At 43.6% G+C, this 13,748-nt stretch overlaps 2 protein-coding genes across 2 annotated transcripts; both read left to right on the top strand.

Moving 5' to 3' along the window:
• The first annotated feature begins 334 nt into the window (after positions 1-334).
• Positions 335-2,528, top strand: fbxo36a (F-box protein 36a). Its single transcript, XM_062473263.1, has 4 exons — positions 335-468; positions 960-1,068; positions 1,154-1,326; positions 1,523-2,528. The coding sequence occupies exons 1-4, from the start codon at positions 373-375 to the stop codon at positions 1,706-1,708; spliced, it is 564 nt and encodes a 187-aa protein (XP_062329247.1). The 5' UTR covers positions 335-372; the 3' UTR covers positions 1,709-2,528.
• A 1,615-nt stretch (positions 2,529-4,143) lies between these two features.
• zbtb38 (zinc finger and BTB domain containing 38) lies at positions 4,144-13,043 on the top strand. Its single transcript, XM_062473262.1, has 2 exons — positions 4,144-5,125; positions 8,607-13,043. Exon 2 carries the CDS (start codon positions 8,607-8,609, stop codon positions 12,375-12,377), a length of 3,771 nt encoding a protein of 1,256 aa, XP_062329246.1. The 5' UTR covers positions 4,144-5,125; the 3' UTR covers positions 12,378-13,043.
• Positions 13,044-13,748: the final 705 nt, after the last annotated feature.

The following is a 13,748-nucleotide window of genomic DNA, read 5'->3' as shown; positions in this document are numbered from 1 at the left end:
TTAAGAATTTCATCTTTATTATTGACCAAATACAATGTATTTATATTAAAATAATTTACTGTCCGACACTGTTAGCATCTTTACCAAAGTCTAAGTCTGTCAGAGCCACTGACCTGAGCCCACAGTAGGGTATGATATGTGGCTGTGAAGTATCAATCCGCTGGGTCGTGACCCCTAAATCATGCAACCCCCTCTCCACACAAACACAATTTAACATATCGATATTATACTTATATATTTTAATGTGAAAAAAAACTCCCAATTATTATTGTATTTAGCACATTTATTTGCGTTTCGCAAATGTTTTTATTCAACGAATTCTAAAATATGTATTTGCTTTTTTGTTGTCATGGTAACAATATAGCGTCCAAAATGGCTTCTTTACTTGGCGAACAAGTGTTTGAAATAAGTGGTGTAGGTCCATCGCCTTCAAAAGATTTCTTTCAACTTGTTATTACTAAAACCGATGTAAGTATTTCCTGTGGAATGCCATTCAACTGAAATATGAATCCAATCCGAGATGTGGAACTCTTCTACTTTGGTAGAAGCCAGTGTGTAGAGGCCTAGCTACAGCACCTTCTATGTAGGATTAGCTAAGTACAAGTATAGACACAACTTGGTCTTCCTAACGGTCCTAGCAGAGCGATAATATTACGTTATAAATTGGTTTGTGAGTTGTCTTGTTTTCGCCATGACTGAGCACCGACCTGCAACCCAACACGGATGAGAAGATTCAGCTACAGCAGGTTCCATCCAGACTATAATGATATATATTTTTGTGTGGGCAGAGTCACTTAGGGCTGTTTAGCCAGATCATTTTATAGTCATAAGTGAAATATTCACAATGTTGTATGAGCATTCTGACATTTTCAGTGAGCTTGCACCTCAGAGCAAGCTCTGAGCTTATAGTGCAGAGGATAATAATTCCTGGTAATTTCTTGAAATTGATTTAATCGCAGGTGATATGGAGATCATGGAAGATTTCCCTACGAGTAGAATTCCGTAGTTCCGGACCTGGAGAAATGAAGCAATCCCATGAGGAATATTTGCTTGATTCTCGACTGCAGCGTAAGGTTTCCAACACATCCACCATGGTCTTTGACATAAAAGTTCATGCCAGCATTTATAAGTGCATACCATGCTCTCTCTTTAGACCAGGTAGGTCTGGTGTTCGGACAGAAGATTCTACAGTACACCCTTGCACTGTGCAAGGGACACTTTGACTATATTCAGCTCCTGCCCAGCCACCTACTGCTGAGAATAGTCTCCTATCTGAATCTAAAAGATACAGGACAGCTTGCACAGACCACAGAGAAGTTCAGGAAGGTGAGGGTTCCTCCAAGATCAACATATTCAGACACATACATTTCATATTTCAAACAATTCAAGGGCCATGTCATCAAGTATAGGAAAAGTTCAGCTCTGGAGTGCTGTTTCTCCTCTGTCTCTGTGTTTGTTGTGGCTTTTGTTGTTGTGTATGCATGTGTATGTTGGCATGGTTATGTCGTATGTGGTATTGCAGCTCTGCAACTCTCCAGAGTTTTGGGAGCAGATTGTGAGGCATCGCTGTGATGATTTCACCGCTGACATGGAGGGTCTTGCCAAAGCCATGGGCTGGAGAAATATGTATTTAAATTTCTTTCACAAGAAAAAAGATCAAGAAGCTGTCGACAATCAGCAGGGAGGTAGTGAGACACCATCGGCTTAGAAAGGATTACTCCTCTGGTAATAAAGATTTCAATGTAAGGGAAGCTAATGTGTTCCACTAATAGGATTTTCACAAATTTTGATGTTGCTTTTTGTGTGCATATTTTTTTACTTTAAAATGCAGTGCCAATTGAAGTATTTTAGGCAAGTTATATTATCCGAGTATTATATTAATGGGGCTGAAGGTCTCACTGTACCTTCAAATGAATGATGTTAACCTTTAATTGTTCATTTGTTTAATTGTTTCTCAATGCCTTTGATTTCTAATGACATCTATATGGCATACACAGACCATGACTGATTTGATGTGTGTCATTGATAAAAACATGAAGGAAACTTACTACAGTATTAACAAATGTTAGACCAGTGATTTGCTTTTCAGAATAGCAAGGATCAAAGGCAGCCTTGGAAAAAATAACTTCCTGTTTTAAAAATACAAACTTGATTGTTCTTACGCCCCCTGCTGAAAAACAACTGAGCTGAAAGAGCTGTTGGCATAGAAACAGGACTTCAGCTATCCTCTAGCCAGCAGAGGGAGCAAAGAGGAGAGTCAGTGCAGTCAGAAAGTGGATTAGAAACCTTCAACAAGGTGACATGTGAAAATGAGAGATGACATCAGTAACAATTTTCCTTCAGAACCTAATTAACTTTTAAATGAAAGGTCCACAAAATATTATCTAACCCCATTTAGCATATGGTTCCAGAAACAGTCTTGAGACTGTAATGTTAAGATAAGGCAACACTGGTAATGTGTGGCGCAATACATGTGAAATAGAATAAAACATTGATCTCAATCCAAAACTAAAATAACATGAATATGTAAGAATGTCATGTAAAAAAGGTGTTGGAATGGACAGACTATTCCCACAACATAAATCTTTGGGCTGTGTATGGACCTGACTGTGGCCCAGGGCTGTGACTGGTACAGTAGTTTATTATTTGCCTGTGTCATCAAACACCGCCTCCTTCACTGGGTTCTGAAGAAAAAAAAATGTCATTACATAACCAGATCTGTCTCCACTTTCTGGACTCCACATGATCAGACCAACACACAAATCAGCCAGGAAGGCAGACACAGTTTGTTCAGGCAGAGTTTTCTCTTGTTCACTGATCCCATGGTGTCAGTGGCCTCCAGGCAGGCACCAGCAGGAAGAGGATTTCAGAGGCCGTGTTCAGGCTGGGCCAGACGCAGGCAGGCAGAGGACAGAGGAAGGGAAATCCCATGACTGGGCCCAGGGAGCGGAGGAGCTCGGAAACATCCCAGCACTCTCACTCAACACAGAACTGCTGCAGAACCACTTAGGGAGATCATGTAATTTCCCTTAACTCAGAAAGTCTTCAACAATGTTGCAGTATTTTTTATCTGACTGTCAGAGAAATATCCACATAGTAGTGCAAGATTAAAACCCATCTCAGATACTGACACTGATGAGAAAACTGCTGGTAAGCATTTATTTAAATTTACATTAAGCATATTTTTCTATAAGAATACATCCATTTGGTTGACTAATAATATAATGACTGGAAAATGTGTCATGAAAACTGCTTTCATGGCTTTGCTTGATGGACTTGGGCAAGGCAAGGGTGCACAAACATAGCGACTGCTTTCATTTAGGTGAAACTGGCAGGATATCACTAGAGGCCATGTTGTGTGACCCTGCAATGTACCAGAGAAATAATAGGGAGAAGGGAGGGGGTAGAGAGAAGGCATGTGTTAAACAGATGGGATATGTAGAATATTTAAGTTATATGTAAGTGAAATATGCCACCATACAATTTGCTTGTGTCATGTCGCCAACTTTTTTGCTATCTCATAGCACGTTGTGGGTTGCCACAGTAACCAGTGCATGGGAAAGTGCAGCAGTTTACAGACCTTGGAGTGCTGGACAGCTGCCAGACTGATTCACTGACTGCTACCAGGCAGATTACTGGTTGTGTGTAAAAAACTATTTTCCTGACTGCTATCAGGCAATTCTTTTACGTTGACCTTTGACAAGGTGCTCTAAATATTACCAGACTGGTTCACTTTTACCAGGCTGGTGCAAGCGCTGCTTCTAGACTGGTGTGCAGTCTGCTCCAGTTGAGAGCCCTCATGCAGCAGTGACACTGCTAGGTCTGCACCAGAAATAGATGCCAACAAAGTTTGTGGTTAACATTGTACGCCTTGGTCACAAAGCCACTGTCATGTGACCTACAGCAAGGTGTGAAAGCAGAGAGAAGAGAGGACGGAGGCCGGAAGATCTTTTCATGTCAGGTAAACCTCTGTGTACTACAGTGCATGTGCATTCTTCATCTGGGCAGAAAATGCACAAGCACCTTGGGTTCAAAACAGACTGTACAACCTCTCCCCCATTCGACCCTGAAGCTTAAGGTAAACTCAGCTCCCTTGTGACTGATAACCTCACTGCACTCAAACACACAAGAGATTCAGACAGTTTCGTACCATGAGTACCATGCCTGCCTCAGCCACCCTCCCCCATTCTGCAGCTGTGACGCACTCGGTCTTCAATCTGTGAGCATCAATATGCAGCCTCAATGTTTATTCTCCGGGGATGTGATACTGATAGCACTCTCCCTTCATTTTCTTTCTAGGTGCTAAGGAATGACACACTGAGTTGTCTATGATCTTGTGATCCCAAGAGAATAGCAGCCGTGTTCCTGTGCAGTTGAATGCCATGACATGAGTGTAAGAGAGAGGAGCTCGACTGTGTCAAGGCGTGTGCCTGTATACCACAGACAAAGAGAATGTGCATGCGTGCACAGGCATGAGACAGATGGAGGTTCTCTCTGAGTTTTGAAGCAGGAATCCCATTTTAGCCAGACATGCATGGTAGCAGGGTAGATGTGGTTCAGCTAAAACCTCATTACTGTGCCCCGCTAGCAGACGCTCAGTCGGCCACTCGCTCTCATTTCTCATAGTGTTCAGCGCGGGTGTGGGATGCAGCAGCAAGCGACTCTCTGTAGTCGTCAACCATGCTTAATAAAGTTGTTGCTTCCTGCTTTGCGGGTGCAGACTGCACAAGCCACTGGGGCATCACAGAGGCAGAGCTCTAGTCCCGTCCTGCTATTTATACCCTGAATGTGGGTTCCTTTGGCTGCTGGGCTAATATCTGGGACAGGGGGCACCCTGGGCAGCGGAGACTAGTCTGCCCAGCACTGGGGTGAGCGGGGAGAGGAGAAGGACTTTGGAGCTGGAGTGAGCAGAATAGAGAGAGGGTGGGAGAAGTGGAAATACAACAACGAAAGCTCTGCATCATACAGCACCAGTGTGCAGCGATTAATCTAGGGGGAAAAAAGTCTGCCTTCCGTTTATGAAACATTTTTTGGCGTACAATAGAGAGCATGAAGTAAAGAGGAGGAATACAGCATGATATTGTTTCCTGTTCCCCTTCTGCATCATTCTCTCTGATTTGTCAAGGTATGTTCTGCATGTTTTCCACTAATTTTACAACCTTATTTAACGGAAATCATTAGGGAGTATAGACTGTGACTTGTGCAGGGACATTTTCGCTCTTGCATTGACTGAAGCGTCACATGTGTAGATAGGAGGGTTTCTTGCTTTGCAGTTTCTGTGGGGGAGAGAGAGATTTTAGAGCTTTTACAGGTTACAAAATGTATCACAGAATATTTAAGGGAACGGTGAGCTTGGGTGTGGCAAATTAACCCAGTTGATGACAACATCTTCATTTCCGCTCAGTGCATAACAACAATAAACAAAACTCGTACGAACAAAAATAGTGTCATAAAAAATGTATACAAGCACTCGTTACCAGAGGATAGAACTCAAGGTTGAAGCACATAGTCTGCCCTAAGCAGAAGAGAACTGGTCCATTTGGTTACCTAGCAGCAGACTCTGACATACACATGTAGTATCCAAAGGGAGACAAAGGAGATCCTTCAAGGTGCTGGAGCTTGCTCTGCAATACTTGCTTTCAGACTGGGATCACTGAGGGAGAGACAAGGACCAAATCCCCCTGACAGCTTATGCAGTCGCCCGCCATCCAACTGAATCCCAATATGTGCTGCGCCACAGCATGTTGCCGTGGCAACGAAGGCCTGTCAGTAAGGGAGGCAAGAGGCTGCGTGCTTAGGAAGATGTGAGGCTGCGCCTCTGTCTGCGGGCAGCCATGTTGTCACTGGCATCTAAATGAAACAAAAGAAAATAATGTATATGTGTGCTATATTAATTAAACTGAGAGTGAAAAAGCACTGAAGTCAAAGCACCTTTAAAAAATAACAATAAAAGATTGGTGTAATATTACCATTATATATATATTTTTTAATTAAGTCGAAGGATTGCACAATTTGTGTTTACTGTGCAGTTTATAAGCCTTTCTTTTTTCATATAGCCATCCTTCCTCCTCCTTAATTGAAGCAATTTAGCATGCACATTAAAGGTCAGCTACTGTATCACCTATAAATAGCCAAAACAAACCCCAGACAGGGTGTCAGGCAGCCCTGATGTACTATAGGAATTCCTTGATGGTAATATTAATTCACGGTACTATGGAAGAACGTCCCAGTCTAAAGGTAATCAGGGGCAGGAACAAATGATACTTAAACCAGCAGCCATTTTATATCCCCAATATTATGCATGGACACAATCACGGCTGACAGGCAGAGCTAGCGTGATGTAGCTGCTGTGCTAGACTGAAGAACTTGATCTGCAAAAAAACCTTAATGTTGTCGTCAGTAGAGCACACAATAACATGATGAGGATTATAAATAAATACGTTTGTATCCTGAAGTAGAAAGTGTTCCGTGATAACTGGAGGAAGAGTATTCTTACAGTTTGGGATCAGTTTTTACCTTGTTTACACAGGCTATTAAATGTGGCCCTTCTCCAAGCCAGTAAATTTCCTCATGTGATTACACAGCTGTTAAAGAGTACATGGCTGCACGGAGGCAGGCTGTTCCCTCAAAAGTGAGGAGGAACGCTGTACTTTAGAATTTCCTCTTAGTCAGGCAGAAAGATCAGAGGCATTCCCATTACTCACAAACAAAAACAATGAGCTATCTATGGACAGTGTGTTGTAGAAAAAACATCACACTGCTGTAATTATGACGATGGAGAAATGATTATGGATTATAGGATTGAAAATGAACCTCTTAATCACCTTTTTTACTTTTAAACGCTATATTACTGAAAACCAGATGCAAAGCTGTTGACTTATTAGTATTGCCACTAATATGTAGACGATATTAAGCCCAAAATGCTAATCTGGATATTTAGGGGCTCAGGGCGAAAGAAGACTGTGTGTATAGGCTTCTTCCATAGAAAACTACAAGGCCCAGATATCAAGGACTACAAGGCCCAGATATCATGGGACAGATTTACGACCCTACACCAGGAATCTAGTGCAGATGGTCTTCAAGGCCAGAGCAGGCCTGATTTCTATGCAACTGCATTCTGAAGCCCCTAGAGTAAGAGACCAATGGTGTGAGAAATGCATTATGCATCTGTGACCAACTATAACGTACCAATGGAAAAATATCACAAAATAATAGAGAGTAAATATATAAGTGAAATGTCCGGAGAAAAATTCCAGTCAGATCCCGGGGTCTACTCAAGTTTGTTGGAATCTCTGTCATTCTGAATTCTAATAAACACTTTGCATCACACTTTCAGGTGAGTTTCAGTGCTGTTTTAAAACTTTGAGAATTGGATGAAAACGTTGAATATTTTTCACGACAAGTGCAGCAGATGGTTGTGTATGTACGTGTAGGCCTATGTGTGCTGTGTCGAGCCTACATGTAGACTGTTGCCAAGTGTGCATGCATCAATGACGAGGATAAGCAACCCAACAACTCAACTCTCCCCTCAAAAAGAGGAGGTGCCTTGCAGAGGTTGTAACACCTTGTTGATCACCTCTATTTGACTGGTTCTGGGGCTCAGACCTATCCTTCAGCAGTCTTATTCAAAGCGTTGGTTAGTGTTCCTGGTACTGCCTCTGACTCAGCTGTGTGTGGGTGAGAGCAGTCAAAACAACCCGCCCCTCCCCCACCTTCTGTTCTTATGATACATAAGCCAAGGCCAGGGTAGAAGCCTCATTATGACTCAGGGTGATGTTGGAATTCACTGTCTCAGTCACAGTTTATTTCCTCTGAACTTGAGCTTGTTACATACCAGTGAAATGTACTGTTTATTGTGAAGCAACTCAAAATGTTTGTTCAGTTACTCATAACTATGTCACATACACTCAATGGAATGTAAAGTGAAAAACAAGCATGACTTATGTGAGTGTTGCAGCAGTATTGCTTCCTGTATGCAATGGTTAGCTTAATTATCTATGTAATAGAGGAAATGTTTAATCATTCTGCCTTTTGGCACTCATTCCGGAAAGAATTCAGATACTATATTCTAACAGGAGTTCTGAAGGAGCCTTCCAAGAGGAAGCGTTGCTATGGTCATTCAAATTTGGTTTAAATTTGGTTCCATAGGGATTTTTATTAAGAATTTGAATGGAATTTTGAAACATTATGTAGCCAAGAGTAACAGGATGTGGCTAAAGATGTTAGCAATAAGTACAGTAGTAGTTTTCACTTGTACTAGGAGAGTGGAGATCTCAGAATTGTTTGGCCAAACAATATTCCTCCATGGTTTGATGGTTACCGTGTTACTATGGAAACCGTGGACCATCTCCATAAACATTACTGCCATCTAGTGTTATGAAGTAAGATGAGATAAACTGACACCTGCCTGTTAGATTTCCAACACAGTTTACCGGCACATTCTACGAGTCAAATAGACATTTCCTGTTTTCATCTGTGTGGTTAGAATAATATTATTTCCTGTTTTCTATTTACCTTCATAGACAATGAGCAGAGAGCAGGATATGCGTCACATTTCAAACATGCTCCCCTCTTCTCTTGTCCTGTCTGTTTGTCTTGGTCAGCAGATGACTGTGGTGCACCCCGGTACTCAGTGTCTGATGGACAGTGCCCACCCCCAGGCTGTGCTCAGCAGGCTCAGTGACCAGCGCTCCCTGGGCCTCTTCTGCGACGTCACTATTGTGGTGGAGGACGTCAAGTTCCAGGCTCACAGGAATGTCTTGGCGGCATGCAGTGGCTACTTCAAGAGCGCTTTTGCCACCCCGGAGGGATGGCCCTCCAATCAGGTGCTGGAACTGATGGACCTCAAGTCAGAGGTGTTTGCCAGTATTCTGAATTTCATCTATTCTTCTAAGGTGGCATCATCCAGCATAGAGGAGCAGACATGTTTAATAGCAGCTGGAAAGAGACTGGGGATTCCCTTTTTAGAGAGACTGATAGAAAAGGAGATGCACAGCTCCGTGGCCCCACAAGTTGAGATCATTCCTATCTCAGTCAAGACCCCAGACCCCTGTCAAGCCCACGCTCCCAGAGAACCTCGAGGGGACACCTGTCGGCCTGAGGAACCTGACAGTTCCCAGGGTCCACGGATCACTAATGCCTTCTCCATCACTGAAGTGGGCCCTGGAAACCATCTCTTCACTCCTCTGGTTTTCCGCAGTAAGGAGAGGCCTTCCCCAGACCTGGGCCAGCCCCCAGCTGGCTGTCCAGCCCCATGCAGTCCCACAGCAGACACTGAGCCAAACAACACCCTGTCAGAGCATTCCTATGCAGTCAACCAGGGACACAAACCCCCAGAATACTGCTGCCAGGGAGACAGTAAGAAGAGCAACAAGCCCTCAAACTCACTAACAAAGCAATTAGTGAATCGGAATTCGGGTCCACTGAAAAAGCGCCACAGCCTGAGAGGCACTTTGACCAAAAGTATCCTCCCTAATTCGGCTGTGCCACATACACTTTTACAAAATACTGGAGATAGCCTCTCAGCCAATGATTTCCCAGACACACAAGGAGTAATGGCACCACTGTCACTGTACGCAGAGACTGAGGTGGAGAAGAGCAGGACTACCTCTCTGGAGCTGCCTCTGGCCAATGAGAATGTTCAGATGGAGTTAGACCCACCCACACTCTCACCTCACACACAAGCTAGCATATCTATCTATGGCTGTGAGTACTGCCCAGAGATATTCACCAATAAAGCACTTCTCACCGTACATATGGAAATGCACAAAAAACGATTTGTCAGCCATTTGTTTTGCAAATTCTGTCACAGGAAATTCATCCACCTAAAACGATTGCGTAATCATGAGCAGGTGTGCCTCAAGGCCTTGAAAAGCTCACTTGAACAAGAGTCTGATGACGAGGAGGCAAAAGGGAATCCTGGAACAGACAGCCTGCCGGGCACTGACATCAACAACACAGGACCAGATGTACACTTGCCTTCCCCGGACCTCTCCAACCCCCACACATCAGAAACCCTGGAGCTGGACCAATCCCAACCCCGCGTGGCCGTGGAGAAGGCGTTGAGGCCTGGAGGGTCTAAGAGGGTGTATAACTGCAGCGTGTGTAAACGGGCCTACGTGACGTTGTCCAGTCTGAGACGCCATGAGAATGTGCATTCCTGGCACAGGGCGTACCCCTGTCACTACTGCAACAAGGTGTTTGCCCTCGCAGAATATCGTACCAAGCATGAAATCTGGCATACAGGCGAGCGTCGCTACCAGTGCATCTTCTGTCTGGAGACCTTCATGACCTATTATATTCTGAAGAACCATCAGAGGTCCTTTCACGGGATTGATCCCAGAATGGCCGTGAATAAAAAGTCAGCAAACGGTGGTTTGAAAGGCAGTGTTTACCCAATCAAACTCTATAGACTCCTGCCTATGAAGTTTAGAAAGAGGCGCTATAAGACTTACAGTCAGACCTACTCAGAAGGGCTGGAGAGCAGTGACCAAGCCCCACTAGAATGCAGTTCTCCCATCCCATCACTTCAGGACAGTGGCGCTATGAACAATGCAGACACAGCATTGTTCTCCATGCCAGTGACTTTCATGGCCACCCCGAAGATGGTCGCCTCAGTGATGCCTCATATTAGTTTTGATCAGCCATGTGACCAGGAAGTAGATCCGAGTAGATCCCCATCAATCCCCCAGCGTGACATGGATGACTATAACGCCACAACGCAACCAGATGGGGAATCCTCAGCACTCGACAGAAGTCCCAAAATGCCATTTCAAGAAGTTATGCCACGAAGCTCACTGAATACTGTGAATAGGTTGAGTGAACTTTCAGCAGCAGCAAGGAGAGTTGAGACTATGACTAGTCAGCTACTTCAAGCAGGGTCACAGAGTTTAGGGCACAGCAAGGCAGTAGGGGGCAAAACAGAGACGTACATTGCCAAGCCAGCATGCCCAGGCCCGTCTTTGGACAGTCATGTTCTGCCCCTTTGCCAGATTACAGTGAAAATAGGCAACGAGGCCATCATCCGCCGAAGGATCAAAGGCTCCAAGCTGTTCCCCAAAAGAAAAAAGAGAAGCCAGTCCTGGAGCCAGGTGGAGAGTCAAGGCCTGAGCTGGCCTGCAGAGGTCGCTGTAGACAGTTCCAGTCTAAGTCGTCGTCAAAGAACCGAGGCCACTTCCTCTGTTGCCGAGCCAGAGCTGTGTGATGATTCCACTGATCGTGATGCGGCTGACCAGCTCTGGCGGCCCTACTACTCTTACAAACCTAAGAAGAAGAGCAAGAAGCTGAGATCTAGACACAGGAAGGAGAGACGTTTCAAGCACTCCATGACATCCATAACACCTATGGCCGGCGAGGCCTACAAGGACACAAGCCACAGTAGCGGAGATGTGAGCTTCTCAAGCGACAGTTTGGAGGTGAAACGTCGTCTCAGAAACAACAGTCCAAAACCCATGTTTACCTGCAACATCTGTTCAAGCATCTTTATCACTGAATCTGGCCTTAAAGCACACATCATTGGCCTCCACCCAAGTTTCTGTCGGATATGCAGTAAGCAGGGGCCCCCTGGCGAGGGGCCTGCCTCTGAGACCTATCAGGCCAGTGGTGAGTTCATATGTGAGAGCTGTATGGAGAATGGCTCCTGTTTTGAAAATACAGCACGGAGCCCCAGCACAGAGAAGCGGTACCGCTGCGCTTTCTGTCCCCAGCGCTTCCTGTACCTGGCTACCAAGAGGAGCCATGAGAAGAAACACCAAAATCCCACTGGAAAGGGGTACCAATGCGACACCTACACAACACACCCTAAATCCACAGGAAGACTGCATGAACACCAGGCAAAGTGTGCCATCAAAACAGAGGAGGAAGATCAAGACGGCACAGAGAGAGTGAGCAAACAATCCATAGATAGATTCTCAGTAGATAATATGGAGCCTAAAATCGAAGACAGGAAGGACACAGCTGACTATATGTCACTGACTCCGAAGCTGGAGGATTCAGTTAGGACCGACAGTAATAGAAACCAGCACACAACCATACGAGCAAACCTTAGCAGACAGCTGTCACCCCCCTCCATCAACACCATATTTTCTTTGTCACCCTCTGAGTTAAAGCATAAAAAGACAAAAAAACATTTTCGGATGAACTATGAACATCAGACCTGTTTCACTTCTAAACGGTCACGGTCAGACTCTACAGGTAGGGACACATCCAGCTATCAAGACCTTCCGACCAAGACCAGACCAGACAACCATGACAATTATGGACAGGCTTTTCCTACACGGTGGAAAAAGGACTTTGTCTCAAAGGGACCAACTTTTACCTCACAGAAGCCAGAAAAGACACTGTACAAAAAGGAACCACCTTTTCAGACCCACCACTGATTAGCTGCCACACTGAAGTAGTGAATGTATTTGATATTAATCACATATCCAAACCAAGAGACTATATAGGGAGGCCTGTCGGATGCCAGACATTGAAAAAGTGGACCTACAATAACTGACATATATGTATTGTCTCTGCTCTTTAAAACACATGTTCATGTTCTTGAAAGAAGTGATTTATTTTTCTATGATTTTTAAAAGTCAAGAGTATTATGTTGCCCCCCTATGCATCACTTTAATTGGGCATAGTTAGTTACACTTTATTGCATTTGTTTAACTACCAGCCATAAACAGCAGGCCATGCCCAATTATTACTGCACGACATGCACCTTTCAGATTAACAAACTAATATTAGTTTAATGTATATATGAAATGTGATAACTGCTGTTTGAGTATCAAAGGAATCTAATTAAAAAGTATCAATTTTGCAGTCTAAAATGTCAGTGAAGACCATTTTTGTATTTTATATGAATGTATTGAAGTATTTCAATGTTCAAAGTACTTTTTTAACTTATAAAATACTAAATAGTAATAATACATTTATAACAAATTGCATTTTAACCAAGTCTTAACGAACAAATATTGTGTACATAGAAAGTTGGTATGGTGTTTTATTTTGTACTTTTATATATATGCATTTATTTTAAAAGGGACAGACATGTAAATGCACCGGAATTAGTTCGAATTTGAATTAGCTAGGTTAGCTAGTTTTCATCCGTTGTCCCTTGGCAGGGCATGACAGAGAGATACGGAAATAAAAGAAATAAATAATAATAAAAAATGATATAATTAAAATTAAAATAAATAAAAGATAAGCAACCGTTTGAAAAGTGCAGTTAAGATAACTAAATGATTCACAATTGAGTTATTTTGTGGTCTCAAGGAGAGAGCCATCTGAAAGGTTCATTTCGTATTTTTCCACTGTTCATCGCGACATGACTTCATTTCCAGGTGTTCTTTTCTTCTACACTGTCACTGGTTCAGTTCTCCACGGGTAGCAGGTAACAATATGTTTCAGCAACATTCTTTCCCCTGGTGCTGTTCCATATTAAACACAATGGACAGTCAATGCTATTCTCTGCTTTTTCTTAACGGAAACAGGAGTTAAGTCACAGTTAGGTGTAACAAGGGCATAAAACGGCTATACCATGTTCCATGTCCAATTTCCCTTGGAGGTAAGTGATCACAGAGTGGGCACTGAGGAAGAAGCACTGTGACCCGGCGTATGCTCCACAGTCTGTGTGTGTGATCCATTGCTCCCTGCACATGTGTGTGTGCTATGATTGGCTGTGAATCAATAAAGGTATATATATAAGGCAAGTTACTGCAGGAAAGAAGGACGAGGTTCCTGGAGCTAAGACGGTCCTTCTC

The sequence above is a fragment of the Osmerus eperlanus genome, chromosome 11 (genome assembly GCF_963692335.1).
Source record: "Osmerus eperlanus chromosome 11, fOsmEpe2.1, whole genome shotgun sequence".
NCBI classification, from domain to species: domain Eukaryota; kingdom Metazoa; phylum Chordata; class Actinopteri; order Osmeriformes; family Osmeridae; genus Osmerus; species Osmerus eperlanus.
This window is presented reverse-complemented; position numbering and strand designations above follow the sequence as displayed.

What these genes read in the sequence shown, in the direction of transcription:
- fbxo36a (XM_062473263.1), top strand. Translation starts at nt 373, where the DNA reads ATGGCTTCTTTACTTGGCGAACAAGTGTTTGAAATAAGTGGTGTAGGT. An exon ending in GCTTGATTCTCGACTGCAGC is followed by an intron (nt 1,069 to 1,153) that starts GTAAGGTTTCCA and finishes CTCTCTCTTTAG; the next exon opens with ACCAGGTAGGTCTGGTGTTC. An exon ending in CCACAGAGAAGTTCAGGAAG is followed by an intron (nt 1,327 to 1,522) that starts GTGAGGGTTCCT and finishes GTGGTATTGCAG; the next exon opens with CTCTGCAACTCTCCAGAGTT.
- zbtb38 (XM_062473262.1), top strand. Translation starts at nt 8,607, where the DNA reads ATGACTGTGGTGCACCCCGGTACTCAGTGTCTGATGGACAGTGCCCAC.